General features: G+C 32.5%; 3 protein-coding genes across 3 annotated transcripts; 1 reads left to right on the forward strand and 2 right to left on the reverse strand.

The window, feature by feature from the left end:
• Positions 1-5,929: 5,929 nt before the first annotated feature.
• On the reverse strand, positions 5,930-6,524 carry VNE69_09110 (uncharacterized protein; the record flags this gene model as incomplete). Its single annotated transcript, XM_065474628.1, has 4 exons — positions 5,930-6,045; positions 6,091-6,226; positions 6,295-6,405; positions 6,462-6,524. 4 exons carry the CDS (start codon positions 6,522-6,524, stop codon positions 5,930-5,932), a joined length of 426 nt encoding a protein of 141 aa, XP_065330700.1.
• An 8,550-nt stretch (positions 6,525-15,074) lies between these two features.
• VNE69_09111 (ricin B lectin (PTP6g)) lies at positions 15,075-15,422 on the forward strand (the record flags this gene model as incomplete). Its single annotated transcript, XM_065474629.1, has 1 exon — positions 15,075-15,422. The coding sequence occupies one exon, from the start codon at positions 15,075-15,077 to the stop codon at positions 15,420-15,422; it is 348 nt and encodes a 115-aa protein (XP_065330701.1).
• A 950-nt stretch (positions 15,423-16,372) lies between these two features.
• VNE69_09112 (ricin B lectin (RBL4e)) lies at positions 16,373-16,915 on the reverse strand (the record flags this gene model as incomplete). The annotated part of the gene is made up of 1 exon (XM_065474630.1): positions 16,373-16,915. One exon carries the CDS (start codon positions 16,913-16,915, stop codon positions 16,373-16,375), a length of 543 nt encoding a protein of 180 aa, XP_065330702.1.
• Positions 16,916-18,802: the final 1,887 nt, after the last annotated feature.

Genomic DNA, 18,802 nt, shown 5'->3' on the forward strand with positions numbered 1-18,802 from the left:
CAACGGTCCTACTATGTCCTCTTCCCAAAATCTCCGTTAGTATTTGCTACAATGTTACGAAATCCCTAAATGTTTGAGGTTTTTCTTTTATGCAAATTCCACAGTTTTCTATGTAATTTTTAAAATCTCTTTATATCCTTCCAAGTATTTTTCGGCCAATATTATAATTCACATTTTTGTTATGATCCATGCCCTATTAAATCATTGTCAAACTTTAATAGCACTAACAGATTCTCTCGTTTATTTTTTTTCTTTCCCCTCATTTCATTTCTAGACATTAATCTTAATACTTTTACTTCTCTTCCTTATGGTCTGTGTAGTTTGATCGGTCTTTTATATATTCAGATCAAAATCATATTCTTTAGTAAAAATGACCGTCTACCCAACTTAGCTTTAATTTTTAGATTTAAGCAAATTTTTTGGGGATTGATGATCCTTTAGGTACAAATCTTCATAATAATAAAAATTCTTCAAAGTATTGATTCGATTTTATTAATGCTAGCAATTCTTGCTCAGTAGTGAAAAGGTTTTTTTCTATCTTGAGTGTAAAGAATTGCTTTAAGAAACAATTTTTTCTTTGTCTCTAAACATTTGTGCCAATGTGGGGTTCGAATTCCCTTTTAACTGAATTTGTAGTCGAAATAAAGCCTTCCTTAAAATTTGATATATTCAATAAGGTCATTCTATTCGTACCCTTTTACCTCTTCGATTGCTTAAAATATTTTTATAATTATCTGCTTTTTTCAAAAGCTATCCGCTTCCTCGTTCTTGTGCCTTATTATGCCGTATGGTAAATTAACCACTTTATTTCTGTTTTTTAAAAGATCTAGATCAATAATTGTACAAAACCAACAAAGATTATATTTCATTTAATTTTGTAAACTTAAAATTGTTAAATGCTATTATTTTCTTCTTCTCTACACTTATCTTCTCCTATAATATTACATGACCTAAAATTTTAAGTGGATCTTAGTAATTTTGCATTACTTTTTAATAGTTTTAGATCTATAAACTTGATTTTTAATGCCCCTTATTCGTCTCTCTTAAAATCTTAATCATTTTTATCATAAAATAGTATTTCATCCATATATATACTGTCCCCGTTTTATGCGATATCCCTAAAAAAATGCTTACTTAAAGAGGGTAAAAAAATATTCGTTTGGAACAATATCTGTTAAAATTGCTTACTTAATATGATCAAAAAAATATTTGTTCAAAGCGATATCCCTAAAAAATGCTTACTATATATGATTAAAAAAATCGTTGGTGTTTCTTTGAAATTAGTATGTTAAAGATTTTATTATTAGAATATGCAAATAAATTGACGTAGGTGCCTTTGGGCTTCTACATGTTTGATTTTTCTTAATATTTAAAACATTTATATTTATTTCCCAAGCAACACGGAAGGAAAGGAATTAAAAAAATAAACTATAATATATCGACAATAATATATTGGCGAAGAACGACAAGAAGCTTTATTTTTTTCAAACAATGTTGGTAGAAAACCAAGATAGAGTTGCACTTTGGGCAAAGGCAATAAAGTTTATCCTATTTATGGATCAGGTTAATGGGCTCACAGAACTCACACGAGAATTAAAGTGAGTGTGTAAAGATCATTTATTCTTTGCCAATAACAATCAACGCTTCATTTTAGTACATAAAATTTATCTACGTTTTAAATGGGCATGCGAACGGGGTAGATTTTTCCCTTATTGCAAACAAATGTCCACGAAGCAACTTTAATAGATATGCATAGAGTTTCTGAAGCTGTAATATATGTTTATTAAAAAGAAATCTAATAACTAGACCAGTTTTTAGGCCAAATGTTGCAAACTATCCAAAGGAAAGGGATGCTGCTGACTTGATTAATCACCGACTAGTTCACAAACACAATGAAAGATATAAATAGTTTTTATATATTGTAAATTTTTCAACCAAATTTTGTTATTCGGCACCAATGCTTGGTAAAACAGACATTAAAATAGGGAATGCCTATGAAACTATTGTATAGAACGGTTAAATCTTCTTATATACTTTAAAATGAATTCGGCAAAAATTTGTAAATCAAGTACTTAACGATTTATGTCAGAAACATAATAAAGACACGGAAATGGAGAACTAGATGTCCATGAATGCAAGGACAGGTAGAACGATGCAATCAAGCAATAAATTTGATGGTTGGATCAAATCCGGGACAAAAAATATTTTGGGTCAATGAACAGGGTACGGAAGAAGTTACCTGGTCATATGACAATTTAAGACACTCTACTACGATTAACGTTCATTCTCTCTAATGTTTGGTAGGCTCTTTGAGAAATAATGGGCGAGTCTTAATCAATGAAATTAGAATCGATCTATGGCGAAAATCATGAACAAGAATGTGAGGACGAATAACGAGCCGAATAAAGTTTATTTGATGTTCTATATTCAAATACTAATGAAGTAATTCCGCAACCCTATGCTTTAAACAACAGAATCTTTTTTTTATTGAGAATTATCATGATGCTAATATAAATCCGCGCACAAACTGCTGCAGATAGAATAATATAAAGAAGTATCTATTGAAATGATTTTTTAGAGTGAAAAAAAGAAGATATAGTCCTCATAGGACCATATTTGGACAAAATCCTTAATACAAAAAACATTATCTTTATGGACGTTTAGATGCAGAATTCCTTGTTGTAACGGGCATAATACAATTTAATACAGATGATCATGCAGAGAAGATGATAATAAAATTATTATAGAGGCAATGTGTACTTGAGATTTAAGGTTTATCGGTAACGAATAAAGTACTAAAAATTTTATTTATGTTATTTTTCTATTTTTTTTCATTTTTCTCGCCCAAAATTATAGAAATAAAGCAAAATTATAACTCTAAAAAATCGAATCGAAATTTGGGCAGCCATTAAAGACGAACATTTATTTGTTCTTATTTTCTGTTCGCCGATCACCCAGGAGAATTTATAATATTTACCCCGGGTTATCGCTCCAAACTGTGACATTATCAATACCACAAAATTATTATTTTTATTGGATTTACTAAATGAGGGTCAAGAAAGAGCAGCAGGAAAAAACAACAAAACAACAAAACAACCCCTTTAAGCGGAAAGGGAAGAGTTGCCACAGAGAAAAAGAACAGGGGCCAGAACACATAGTGTGCCCACCAAACCCACCTCTGAGAATGTTGCAGCAGTACTTGTGAGTACCGAAGCGAGTGAAGTAGAACGGCTCAAAGAGTATTTCTAACAGTCATAAATAGATTTGGTAGTGTGTTTAGACACGATGTCTAATCCGAAATAGAAGATAGAGTATTAAAAATAGATTTATTGAGTTATGGTTTAGACTCATGATGAAGGGTAGGGGCTGGAAAATTAATAGAAAATATTTGGATAAGACCATTCGAAGGTCTTATCCGAAAAGAGTAGGTTCTTAAACTAAAAGTAACTCTTCAAATGCTCACATCCGATAATAATCAATACCTGTCACTTACATTATCCTTCACATTAATATTAAATAAGAATCTCTTTTATTTAGGAATGTTTATGGTAGGCGTTGGTTCGTAGCCTAACACTGTCTCCTTCTCAGAAGATATCGATTTAATTGATCTGAATCCTCTATCTTCAAGATATCTTTTTTATTGACTGTAATAATTTTCCATAAAGAGCCTCTATTTCGTAGATCCTTTTCAGACTTTCTTTATAACTTTATAGATACTTTAAGAATCGTAGCCAAGTTTGTTCATTTATTCTGTTGGTAATAATTCTTCTGACATATTCGTTCACGTTGATATCCTTTGCGTCTCAACTTTTTTTTCATTATTTTAAGCTCCTTCTCTCTAATCTGCTCTCTTTCGCAATCAGCATCTTTCTGAATTCATTAAGCCTCTCAGCAATTAATCTGTTTTCTTCCAAGATTTCTAATTCCTCCTGATTATAACTGTCTGTTTTTTACGTAGATCCCCTCGAACAGTGAATTATGTGTGCTTCTTCTTTTGAAAATTCAGTATGCATAGACTGCATATACAAGGAACTCGTCCCACATCTTCCATCTACAAGTTTAGCAATCTTTCCAACCAGTGTTTTGTTTGTACTCTCGGCCAACCCGTTGCATTATGGGTTATAGCTTGATGTGGATGATTTTTTGGTTTTGATCATTTCACAGATCTTCTCAACTAACTTGTTGGTAAATTCTTTATCTTGGTCAGATAAAATCTTCTCGTGGATCCATGGGTCAAAATTTTTTTCTTCAACTAAGAATTTTGCTATCATGTTAGACGATTTAGTTTTGATTGCATCGGCTTCGCACGATCCTGTGACGTAATCTGTCGCCATCACAATGTATCTGTTACCATAAAAGCTTTTCGTTGGGGTACTACTAAGTCTATTCCTATTATATCAAGGGATATTGTCAGAGGCGAACTTTATTCTGCAATATGTTGGTCACCTGCTGTGTCTATTACATGTACTACATCTTTAAGTATCCTTAAATGTTTTTAAACATCCCCTTCCAACTGATTTCACGTGATGTTAGAACATAAAGACATCTTCTCCTCCATGCCCGCATTCTAGGTTGTTTCTCAATACAACCTCGGGGTTTGTTTTCAGCTGTGAACTCCCTGTCCTTCTTCATACCTTTCGATGGCATTACAATTACTTAATGCATTTGCCAACATATTATTGGTTCCTGGGATGTGTTTGGTTTTATAATTATACTTCTGTAAGGCCAGTATCCACCTCATTGGTCTCCCCTATTATCTTTTAAGCTTAAGAGCCATTTAAGAGCTTGATGATCGGTCCGTATTGTAAATTCTCTCGTTAGATAGATTCTGTGTTTTTTAAACGCCCATACAATCGCTAAACATTTCTTTTCATTAACGATATATTTTATTTCTGCAGCTTGAAGTCTTCTCGATATACAGTCGATTGGTTCTATTTAGCCATCCTCATCCTCTTGAGATAACCCGCCCCTATCGCTAGGTTTAACGCGTCGTTATAAGGTAAATTCTTTCCTCAAAGTTTGGTAACTTAGCCCAGATGCATCTCTTAAGTCCTGTTTATTTTCTCAAATTGCACATTGGCTGCCTTTGTCATTTCTTACTTACAATGTTTTTTCTCGAATTGTAATGTATAATAGAGTCGTCTTTTCCGCATAGTTTTTGAGATTTTGCTAAAAAATGCAAGAATCTATTAAAGGCTCTGACGGCCTTATTTTATCTTGGAGTTATTTATTCCATAGTTTTCAACTAATGTTGTAACGGTATTGTCACCAATCAGTCTACCACTGTAAATTTTAAAAATTCTACCTTGCTCTGCACGAATTTGCATTTATCTTTCTTTAATATAAATACTATGTTCTTGATTATCTTTAATACAAGTTTCCAATGTTCCATATGTGATTCGTGGTCTTTCAAGTAGACAAATATATCGTATAAGTATATCATAACGAATTTGTACATATACTTAAATTTTTTTTTTCATAATTTTTGAAACGTAAATAACGCGTTAATTAGTCTAAACAGCATCTTTTTTTTGATAAATTCCAGTTCTCGTATAAAAATCCGTCTTTTATTTATCCTCTTCCTCTACGCGTACACTACTTGGTTATAGGCTGCTTAAACCTCCATGGCACTAAAGATTTTAGCCACTTGCAACTGGTCTAAGGTATCATCGATTCATTATACTGGATGCTCTAAAAAAATTGTTACCTTGTTTATTCTTCTAAAACCACTGCAAAATCTTATCCCACTATTCTTCTTCTTATACAAGACCACTGGTGAGACGTATTTGCTTTCACTTCTTCTATAACACCTTGTCTTAAAATTTTTTACTTGTTCTTGATAACTTTGAGTTCTTCAGAATCTTTTATGTTTCGGGCGTGTTGTGATTTTACCGTAACAATCAAGTCTATTGCTGCTCAATGTCAATGCTTATAGGCCTACCCCATCTGTGAATACCTCAGAGTAATCTTGTAGATCTTCTTGTAATCTTTTTTTTAAGTTCGAATCTCTGCAGTCCATGTCAATAACTAACCCGGTAGTATCATCTCGTGGCAATTTTTCTTATACGCAACTCTCGCTTCCATAATAACTTCCATTTTTGTCTAGGTTTTTTTCTTTGCCGTTATAAATGGAACTAACTTCGAGTAACATCGTCGATGCTAAAATTAATGACTTTTCCATATCTTCGATCACTAGCACATTTGTTACATCTTCTTGTAGTGTATCCTCTCTTCTTATTCGGAGATTGCCAAATCCTAACACTTTTCGATTACCAGATAATTTTCTTATTTGACCCGCTGTTTGGTATTTTTCATTCCTATGCTTTGAGCTTTCTTTCGTCCTCTAACTGTCACTGTAGTTTCTTTATCTATCAACTCTTCTACAAAATGTTCGCTGTCAGTGAGCTATAGTCTTGGCCTATTGTCATTTTCTTTTCTGACTGTAGCGATATGTTTAACACTCCTCTCCTGGGGTCACATTTAGGTTTCTCATCTTCGGTTGTCTTAATCTTCACGGGATCCATATTTCCTTCATTATTTTTTTTGTTTCAAAGGGGTTTTTCTTGCGGAATGGTCTTAACTTCTTATTTAGAACTTTTTCTTTCACTCTAACATTCTTCAAGATCATAAGTCATTACACCTTTCTGTATAATCTCAATTATATATCTTCAGATAATTCCATTAGCCGTCTCTACTTCTAATTAATAGTGTTTCCACTTTTAAGCGTATATTTTTAAGTTGTGAGCGTATGAAAGTACGTTTGGGTATTTGGAGCCTTCTTTTATGCAATTACAAAACATTTCCGCTTTCTGAGTACTTGTCTCTTTTTTATGTACTTATTCTTAAATCTCTCTAAGAAAGCCGGCTAAAGTGAGCTTTAGGTAACAAAAATCGATATAAGGGTTTTTTGTTTTTTTTGCCCCTTTTTTTAAAATGGAGGAAAGAATTCTGACAAGATAAGAAATCGAAACTATATATAATAATTTGTTTAATAAAAAAAAAGATTAAATCTATACTGTGTGTCATGATAGGATGAGGTTGGTTAGTAAACGGGATTACCTCATTAAATGTACTTGGAAGGACTGTAAGGAGACAGTGTCTATATGGAAAGACACTTTCTTTGAAAACAGTAGACTTGATCATATCACAATTTTACAGGTATTTAATTTGTGGGTTCTTGGCTATCCTCGTAAGAATATTTGTCAAATTTTAGGTTGTTCTAAACGTTCTATATCCTTCATTTAAAAAAATTAAAAGAAATAAACATTTATGATAAATATTTATCATCTTTGAACAAGATAGGAGAGAAGAAGTTATAGTAGAAATAGATGAAACTAAAATTGGAAAAAACAAATATCATAGAGGTAATTAGTAAAGGAGTTTTGGTGTTTTGGTATGATAGAACGTTCTCCAGAACGCAAAATTATACTTATATATATTAAAAAAAGAGATAAAGAAACGTTAACAGCTCTTTTATTGAAATTTGTAAGTTCGAAAGTACTATATATAGTGATATGTGAAGGGCTTCCCATTTTTCGAATACGATATTCAATGAATACCACATGGTTAACCACTCATTACACTTTCGAGATCCCAGTACTGGGGTTCATACCAATACCATAGAAGGTAATTAACGTCCCCTCAAAAATTCTATACCTAATAGAAAAAGGTCAACAAATAGTGCTAAACTTTATTTATTTGGGTACATGCTTCAAAGAAATTCCACTAATTCTGTTTTTGATGCATTATTAAATTCATTGTTCTAATTTTTATTTTTGTTACTTTCTTCAAATTTTCTCTCCATTTTTGAAAAAAGCGGCAAAAAAAACAAAAACCCCCTATATAGATTTTTGTTACCTAAAGCTCACTTTAGCCAGAAAGCCCGAAAGTTGGCATGTCTTCTTGGTTTTTCTTAACCACAGTTCAGCCTTGCATTTTAGCTTCGCAGTTACCTTTTGATATAGTGCACTTTGCGTTCTTTATTTCTCATATTCAATAAATTGGCTAATAAAGCTTTCGATCCTCTCTCTTTAGTCCTTTATATTCCAACCACTTATCAACCACCAGCGGTTCTCTCGACCTGTTTAACGCCAAATCCATTATTTCATCTTCTATAATCGCTTCGTTGCCGCCATTTGTGATCAGGCACAAGGTCTAATCTGAAATAGAAGACGGAATGTTACAAAAAGATTTATTTGAGTTATGTTTAGACCCAAGTTGAAGGGTAAGGCTGAAAAATATTTAAATAGAAAATATTAAGTGTCGTAAGAGCCCAAGGGCTACTACATGTTTAAAAAGTTTACACTTCTCAATATTTGGTACATGGCCGTTTGGAACCCGCATTGGGAAAATGAACCCGCATTGGGAAAATGAACCCGCTTTGGGAAAATGAACCCGCTTTGGGAAAATAAACCCGCATTGAAATTTTAAAGGACCCCCCTTTAAAAAAAAGGCAAAATTGGCAAAAACAATGTATGTTAAAGCAGATGAGGTTTTTAGTGATGTAATGTATTTATACGTGGAATATAAAGAAAAGTCTATTTTGGAAACATTTGATGCCGAATCGGCGTGCGCCTTGCTCGTTTCTGTAACTAGTAGAAATACTGCTTTTTCCTTGAGGTATAACAAGAAAATGTATAACCTGTTTCTATTTTGATCTCTAATCAATGAGTAGCATATGATGCCACATTAGCTAAGCAAAGGGATGGAGCACAGTACTAAGAATCACTCCATAAATGCTGATACCTCTAGCGATTCTGAGTCACAACACCATATAATTTTGTTGGTTTTGGCTCATTTCTATAAAAGATATTCGATCTTAACATAAACAAAGAAGAACACTATGAGTACCTTTTACAGTTTCATTGGGCTTTCCAAATTCCCAAAAATCGCCGGATAAATTGTCTTCTGTCATTATTTAAAATAAATCGTTAAGTCCTTTTTTTATGATTTTTTTATTTTTCCTTTTTTTGAATTTTTCAATGCGGGTTCATTTTCCCAATGCGGGTTCATTTTCCCAATGCGGGTTCCAAACGGTCATGTACCCAATATTTTAATTTTTATATTTTACCCCCAAGCAAGATGGAAGGAAAAGATGAAAAAACTAATAAACACTCTAATATCGACATTTAGAGTAGGTTATATTGATGTTCTCTTTTGAAATGAGTAAATTGACAAACAGTACAATGTAAATGCTCATACCTAATATTTTTTAATCATCTATCTCTTATATCATCCTTCACATTTTTTTAAATGAAAATCTCTCACATTTAGGGATTCATATGGTCGGCGTTGGTTCGATGTCTGACAGGTAAAATGTCAAGAGGAGGTGAAATAAAGCAACCGAGTTCTTCTGTGAAAAATTAGGGCCTAACATGGGTTCACAAAAAATTTATGAGCAAAGTGAAAAAAGCACTCACTTGTAATAGTGGTAGACAAATGACAGCCCGTGAATTTTTAGTGAACCCTAATAAAAGAAAAAAGGTTTAAACCGGCTTGAAAGAAGAGAGTAGTCTCTTCGAAACCAAGCTCTTCTAAAAAACACAAAAATTGTTACTGGAAAAACACATTTTAATCCAGAATATATGTGTGGACCAGGTCGAAGGTTCGGTAAGATTTCTTTCTTGAAGGTTAATCTGTTGAATTTGATGCTACAGTCAAGGCGGTAGATAGCCACGTTAGATCCCACCCATCTCATAACATGACTGAGTTGGTCGGAATACTGCCAACTGCACAGATCTGCTATCAGGAAATGGCCAGTAATAAGTTCAACCCTTCGTATGGAAGGCTAGTATCTTGAAAAAGATTGCTGAGATTGAAGACAAGCTTAACCTCATCAAAAAAACCAGGGCTTTTTATAAACTTTCAAATGAGGAAAAGCGTGAAGCCAATAAAGTAATGCGTGAACTTAACATGCTTGTATGTTTGCACCAAGATACTTCTTAAGCCATTGCTATACTCAACAAGAGGAAAGCCATATACTCAAGAAGGCTAGAGGTGGCTGAATGAAGGAGAAAGTATAGGCGTGAAAACCAGAATTTTCATATCTATAGAAGCATCTATTATAGAATACTAAAATGTGCCGTTTAAGTAACTCACAATGTAAGCAAAGAAGATATTAGTTCATTCTGTCCAATAGGATGAATAAGAAAGAACAATCCAAAGACTCCAATAGTTTCAAGTATCTTCTTGAGTACATTCCGGATAGCCAAGATCAGATCACTTCCCCGAACTTGAGAAAATTTGTAGATATTATTCAAATTTAATAAATTAGAAGCCTGCAGGCTGCGATATAATTTTCAATTTTATTATAGACAAGTGTAAAGCTATAATTTTTTTTTGAAGCTATTATTAGGTTTATTTTCTTTAATTTAACTCCATGGCCGCCATTCTATCTAATCACACCACCTTCTAGCTCCCTCTTTATGTTCTTAGTTCCATATCCTCCTTTGCCGAGTCCATGTTGTGTTCAAAGGAGATGATTTTAGTGTCTTTTTATAATTCCCATTTGGATATAAGCTTCGATGCTAGTCGTAGGACGATGGCATTAATATAATTGCTGTTGTTTTTGTCACAATTCTGTCCATGTCATGATGTATGGTAGTATTTAAAGTTTGCATTTGTGCATTAGGCTCAATTCATTTGCTAAAGTGTCGTACTTTGTAAGTTTTTCCTGTTCTACTTTCTGTAAAAAATCCTGGGAGGTTACTCTTATTTCAATTGGCGTTACTTTTTTATTCTTCTCATCCAGTACAAAATTAAAAGCTTTTAAATTGTATCTATACAATAGTGTTGATCTCGATGTATACCCAAATTTCTGCGTTTTCATTGGCTATTATTTCTTGCGCGCTGTGGTTTCGTAGTGTGAAGCTATACATTCATTTCTTTAAGGTTGTTTGGTAATATGCTAGATAAGAAAGAACCCGGAGCTTGGTTCTACAGGAGGATTACTTATTTAATACCCCAAGGTAACCCCACTAGTGGAAATGACTTCAGGCCTATTACCTGTATGTCGAATCTAAACAAGCTTACAACGAAATGCGTTACGAAAGTAATCAAGCTAGTTATAGAAAGTAGAGGACTACTAGCAGAGAACTAACTATGGACAGTTAGACAAGTCTAAGGAGCAAAAGAACAAGCAATGATTAATATAGCAGTGAATAAGGAGCATGGAAACGAGCTGAACCATAAGTATAGATGCAAAGAAAGACTACGACTCCGTAGACCATTCTTATCTATTAACGTGTATTATCAAGTTAAATCTCACTCAATGATAAATGAATTCTTAGAAGTCGCCGTTAAAAGGTGGCTTATTGTGATAAAATCAGGATCGGAAACGATACTGAATAAGAAGATTGAAAGGGGCAAATCACAAAGGGATTCCCTGTCGCCGCTTTTGTTTGTACAATGTATGGAACCGCTGAGAAAGAAACCGAATTCAATTTACCTAAAAGTAGGAATACAGACCCACGGAAGTGTTTATGTAACAAACCTTCTTCTATTTTTTGATTATTTATAGCTCTTCGCAGAGAAAAATGTCGTTTTAAAACTGATGAAAGAGAAAACTAAAAAGTTTTTCGATCTGTAGGTTTAGAAATGAACAGTAGTAAGTCTGCAACTAACTGTAATGATTGTAGTATAGATGAAGTAGTACTAGAAGGGCATCAAGGATACAAATACCTTGGAATAACAGAAGATGCCTCTAGTGCTATCAAAAGAGAGACTTTTGAAAAAGTAAGAAGTGATATCCTACAGAGGGTTGAAAAACTGTGCAAGACTCAATTAAATGGTAAGAATATGATTCGAGCTATAAACGAGCATGCAATATCAGTGATAAACTATCATATAGGATTATTAAAATTAGAACCAATAGATTTCAAAAGTCTCGATTTTGATATCCGACAGGTACTTATCAAGTACCAGGTCCATCTACAGCCAGCCTGCAAGGAAAGACTATACCTTCCTAGATCCGAAATGGGCAGAGGCCTCATAAGTATCGAAGATAGAAGCGAATGTATGCTTCTAATATTTATAAAACGTTAGATGGGTCTAGAAATAGCTCACTAAGGCGGGCAGCGATACTTTAAGTAGAGGAAGAGAGCAAATCCCATTTGGTTACAATTAACGAGTATCTAAGGATTAGGTATAGCTTTGTAGGAGATATAACCCAGAAGATGCTAATAGAATCCCAAAAAGAAGCGCTTTACAACAAAATTAACATAAGGACAAACCATGGAAAGTTGTTTAAAGCCAAGGACAATGATTTAGTAAGCATTAGGGACTCTTCTACTTGGCTGGTTAAAGGAAACAATCAGGCTAGATCCGCAGCAATTTACTGCTTCCTACAGGATAGAAATATCTTCTGTGGACAAGAGGGACAATGTCTCCATTGTGGATCTCATAGGAAGACCGTGGATCATTATGCTTCAAATGTGATCAAATGTTGGTTTTTGATTATATGAAAAGACATAACGAGGTAGTTAGATGCATTCATCTATTACTAAGTATTAAATGTGGGTTTAAAAAGGCAAAGAAAATACGTGGACACTCAGTACAAGAGATCATGGAAAATGATCGTGTCGAAAAAAGAGTAGATACGAGAATATCAAAAAAAATAAAGGTGGCACATAAAAAGCCTGATTTTCATGTGTTTAACAAAAAGAAAAAAAAATTTAATAGTTAAAGTTGATATAACCAATCAGGATCGACTTACTATAGTCGAGAACGAAAACTAAGAAAATATGACCTATTTGCAAATGAACTGGACTAAACATAAATATCGAACAAGAATATTACATTATGTAATGACAATGAATGGAGTGGTGACCAAATAACACAGAAAGTAAATCGGGATTCTGGCAATCCAACACCACCTTGAAGCATACATCCTGTCTATTGCGCTGAAGAATACTCTAGAGTCCATCTCTATAAAATGAAGATGAGGATACGACCAGGAAGATGCGGGAGAGGAAGAAGTGGCTAGAGATGTAGGCGCACAACGACAAAGCGACTGTTAAAGAGGTGGTGTCGGTAAAGGGAAATGAAGCTGAAAATTTAAACTGGAAAAAAGTAATAAATTTACAGAAACCAAAGTCGATGAAGAGCTGAAACTCATGAACGATACCCAGGAAAGCAGTGCTATATAAATAATAATGAAAAATTATATAAATAATCTTTTAATACGTTTATATCTTGTCAGCACTTAACTATGAACATTGGGGTATTTACGAATGCAGTAAAAATTAAGCAACTTTTGTTTGTTTGTTTGAGTGAATCATCGTGTACAATCTTTGAAATGATATACATATATTTGGATAGATGTGACAGGCGATATTTCCGACACCTGTCTATGTGATGTACTCAGTACATCACAAACTCAAAACAAAGATTACTTTGCTGATGCATAAACGGTTAATCATTCACTAGAGTTTGTAGACAATTTCAATATCTCACATACTGAGACATTTGAAAAAATTTGAAAGGGTGATCTTGATTCAGAAGTCGAACACGATGCTTTTATTGAACAATAGCTGTGTTCTCGTCCCAAGGGTACCAAAATTTGTATCTACTTTTATGATGTAATTGAAACGATTCGGATGAGGAAAATGTCCAAAGAAATTATCAAGTTTAGAAAATGAAACTTGTGTGTGTCCAGCCACAAGGGGATTAGCATCTAGTGTAGAAAGGCCTCTAAAGGCTGACAAGAGTATCGCCTTTGTGGTGACATAATGACACATAAAAGTATCAGTGGGTACGCCTAGTTGGTATCTTTCGCTAGTGCACTCTAGAGTGGGATTCTAGAGCTAACTAAGAGACTAGACGAAATAAGGTAATATAGGTCTCTTTGGGCCTTTTCCACAAGATTCTGAAACACGAAGCCGAATCTAGTGGGAGACTGGTGGTTAACGCAGCCCAATAAACATGTCGGACTTGTGTTGGAGAGGTGTAAGAAGCCGTGTGTGCTATACAGATGATTGGCGGGACCTTTTAGATATTGTGATGCTGTCACTTCCAAGGTTATAGATAACAATCCTCGTTAAGTATATCCGCTGTGGGGGCCCCTGCACTCGATTTGAGGTATACTTGAACAGTGTGGCTGGAGCCAAAGTCCAATGAATAGGCGGAGCTTGCTGAACCGGCAATTATATATATATATATAGAGTTTTCGTGAGAAAAAATCTTATATCCCTAGTTGTATAGGGATCATGCCCAAATCCCTCTGGTGTCTATGCAAGGTTCCCCACCTATTACTTGCAAAGAAAAAAATCTGAGTGGAGTAAAAACCGAGAAATCAGCAAGACCCAAAACAGAACGCCGATTTCAGATTCATAAATCGAATGTATGCTAAGAATTAACTTTTAAGTGTTTTGTTTCCAAATATTTTTTTACTTATTTTTTCCCTTTATGCGTTTAGCATTTCCCCAAAAAGGGTTGCTTTTTTAAAAAAAATTATAGGTTGAAAACGCTTTAGGAGCATCTTTTAACCTTCTTACAGTGAACTTGTATTTCAACGAAAACCATCAAAAAAATCTATTACGTACATTTAAAAGCTTCACAAGGGTTCTTTATTTTGTTTATGATTCCATGTATTAATATGTAGATATTATTTTAACTTAGTCTTTATCTGACGATGGTGCGTTTTTACTTTTATTTTGTACGTTATTTTGTATGAGTACATCAATGGACATATATAAACTTGATATCTTCAAATCAAATCGGATTAAAAATTTTTATGAAAAGGTGGTAATAATATATTCCACTTACATTATTTAAAATCTATTTATGAGCAAAATATTAATAAAAAAGGATAATTATTTCACATTGGTAAACATTATAACAAAGAAAAAATGTTTGGTTTGTTGTATTATATTGATGCAAAAATTTCATGAAAAAAATCATTATATGTTTATCCAATCAAATAATGCCGGTAATGATTATGTTGATAGTCATTTTGTTGTTTCATCACATATTTAAATTTCAAAATTTCAGAATATCTTATGGTTTTCATATTTTTTTGTGTATCCCTGCAATATTTCATAAAACACTATACAGACAATAAATTTATAAAAGGCTCAATGTCAGATGGTACCGCTCACTCTGTTGATAAATCTAATGTAAACACAGATGACGATTTTTTCTTGTCGGGTTCACGAAAAGCATCAAAACAAAATATATGGTCAACTAAAAATAAAAAAGTATTGAGTATAGGAGATGGATCAAAACTGAAATATAAGGACTCTAAGCCCAATAAAGAATCACAACTAATTGGATTATCATTAATTGGACCTAAGACGTTTATTTTTAGGAATAGAGATAAATGTGTTGAATATGATAAGAATAGTGATAAGTATTATTCTAAAAAATGTAGTTCATCAGATAATCAAAAGTTTTTACTTGTTAAGGATAAAGACGAAAGTATATAAATCATAGGGAAAATACCAAACAGAATTAATATATAATGAATAAATAAAAACATTTATAGTAAAAAAATATTAAAAATCTATATTCTCAATAAAAACGTAAAATAGCCAAATAAATAAATCCATAATTATAATAACTGTTACGTAAAAAATATGAAATATGTATAAATAAAAAGATGCCCCGACTAAAAACTTACAATATAGGTATGCGCATGCATAAACAAATATTAATCTTGTAATTTGTAATATCTATAGTATTTGTTTTATGCAAAATATAAAGTGTACTGTGATCAATATTAATAGTTTCCTTGGGATTTTGAAACCTATCTAGATTCTAATTTTTGCAAATTAATCAAAAATTAAACATACAAAAATATCTTTATGTAAATTGTTTTTATTCGTAATCATAGAACACACAGTAATACCAAAAATATACCATTTTTGATGTATTAAAAGAATGAAATAATTTTTCGGCGATTCAGAGTAAAAAAATTTTATCCCATTGTAAATCTTAGGAGTATTAGCATATGAAGATTATAATATGAGACAACTAAAGAAAAATATTAGCCGCCAAAGTAATTATCTTAAAAGACCTATATGCTTAATCTTCCCACTGCTTGGAACTTTAGTTTCAGGATTTAACATAAATGTTGATTGAATAATTTTTGATTTAAAAATTGGGCTTATTTGCGCAACTCCAAAATCGCTGTGTAAGTTTGTTAAGAAAACTTAATTAAATTAATTTATACGATAAAATTTAAGTTTTTGGGGATTAGTTTTGTAAAATTTTTAAATCATGTTACATTATGACAATATATTGAAATTAATAAAATTCGAATTTTCATAAAACTATTTTATTATTTATTGACATAATACAAAAAATCTCTAATTCTCTTCTCTTGATTACTTATGCCTTTGTAGTAATAGTAGAAATAATTAATTATGATACTTATTTATTGACAAAGTGGTAGATTTGTGCTTACATATTGGCATGGTATTTCTTTAGATGTACAGTCTTTATTGTTATTAGTACCATTTCTGTTTTGAGAGGATTTATCGGCTTTCTTTTTAATATCATAATTACTTTTGGATTCAAACCTTAGACTAAACACAGTACTTCCCTCCTCACATTTGCCTGTACGAAATATATTTTTTTCTTTGTCATAATATATGCATTTGTCTTTGTTTTTAATCAAAAAACTACTTCCATAGTAAAAAAAGACATCAAATATCTGATTTGATCCTCCAGTCTTTGAAAATAAAATCAGTTTATTTTCTTTAATGGTAAATACCTTGTCATATTTCAATACATTGAGAAAAATTTGACCGTCTTCGTTTTGATTTATTTCTGTTCTTATTATATCATCCTTATCATTGCATCCAAAAACATTGTTGCCATCTTTACTACACAAATTTAGTTCTGAATCGTCGTTTGTAAATATTACTTCTGCAGAATAGCATAAATTAGAAAAGAATTGTAAAATTAAAAAGTACATATTAAAATTATATAAAAATCGATATTTAATTAATCTTATCCTAATGAACAAATAAAATATGAAACAATAAAATCAAAGATATCATGGAACAGATATATGAGTAATTAATATTGATCTATGATAGAAAACCGAAAATTCGGCATTAGAAAAATTCGATATTGAAACTATAGTCTAGATCAATCCTAAAACATTTTAAAATTCTAAAACCCTTATACAATTTATCTATGATGTGTGTGCAATAAAAATGTAACAATTCAAAACAAAAATGCACTGTATACTGTAAAACATTTAATCAATTTTTTTAGATTTCATATGGGAAATGTAAAAATAAAATATCATCTTTTTTAACTCTTTATTAATTCCAATCATTCGAAATTGACAAAAAAATGACTTTATTCAACAAAGGCAATTTTAATATGTTAACCATGTTTTATTGTAATATATTTATATTGGTATGATTTTATAAGCTGCAGGTAAGGGTTTGATGGTATTAATGCACTAAAAAAGTGTAATTATAAAAAAACATCTATTTTATATTCCAAAATACAATTTATATATCTATTTTTTTTTAAAGAACCAATTTTTTTTTCCTTATACAAAAAAAAAACTCCTCAAAAAATTTTCTATTCTTTATTCTGTATATAAGTCTTTAATCGTCGTTTTCACCGAAAACGATATCAAGTATCTTTATGTGAGTTTTTTAAAATCCTTAAAATAGAATGTTCAATGTAGCAAAAACGTCTAGAACAACAACAAAATAACTATTGGGCGGTAATAGTTCCTAAGAGAATAGTTTTTAACCGAAGCAACTTAGATTATTTGGTATCAACTACGTTGTCAAATTTTTTAAAAAAAAATGATTTATCGGTCAAAATAATTTTAAGGTGTATTTATTCAAATTCATACTGATTTTACAAGTATTGCAGACTGAAATAGCCCTTATCGATGGAATTTTGATTTTGGTATTTGTCGATTTTTAAAAAAATTGCATAGTTTTTTCCTTTTTTTTCTTGCAAGTAAGAGGTAGGGAGAAACCTTACATAGGGACCAAAAAGATTTGTTGTGATCCTCATTCAACAGGTACTGTGAGATTCTTACTCACTTAAACTCCCTCCATACAACTTGCCGGTGCAGCAAGCTCCGCCGTATGTATTGGACTTTGTCTCCAAGAGATCACTTCCATTTATACCTCAAATCACGTCCAGGGTGACCCCACAGAGGATATACTTAACGGTCATGGTTATCTATAAATCGAGGAGAGACAACATCGTACTGACTCAAAGGTCCCTAAAATCATCTGTATTGCACACACGGCTCCATACACAACCACTCACCAACCCGGCATTTTTATTGGGCTGCGTTGACCACCAGTCTCTCACTAGTTTCGGCCACAATGTTACAGAATCTTGTAAGATAGGATCCATGAGACCTTCTATTGCCCTACTTCGTCTTGTCTCTTAGTTAACTCTATGATACCACTTTAGAGAGCATCAGGTATGGGCTCCAACTAGGCCATTTTCTTAGATACATTTATGTATCATTTAGTAACCACATGGGTGATACTGTTTTTGGCGTTGAGGTGCGTTTCTACACTAGATGCTAATCTCCTTGTGGCTGTACACACATAAATTTCATTGAATCAACTTAATAATCTTCGCGGACATTTTCATCGCCCAGTTGTTTCAACTGCATCATATAAAGTAGGAACAATTTCTGTACTCCTGATAATCTAACCCAGCCATTGCTCAATGGAAGCATCGCCTTCTAGCACCGGGCTGTGAGCACCTCACAGATTGGGTTCTCATATGTTCCTTCTTAATTAGTTTTATGTCCATGTCTGATTGACATGTTTAAATTTTCTAAGTAACTTTAAAATATATAATGTAC

The sequence above is a fragment of the Vairimorpha necatrix genome, chromosome 9 (assembly GCF_036630325.1).
Source record: "Vairimorpha necatrix chromosome 9, complete sequence".
NCBI lineage: Eukaryota > Fungi > Microsporidia > Nosematidae > Vairimorpha > Vairimorpha necatrix.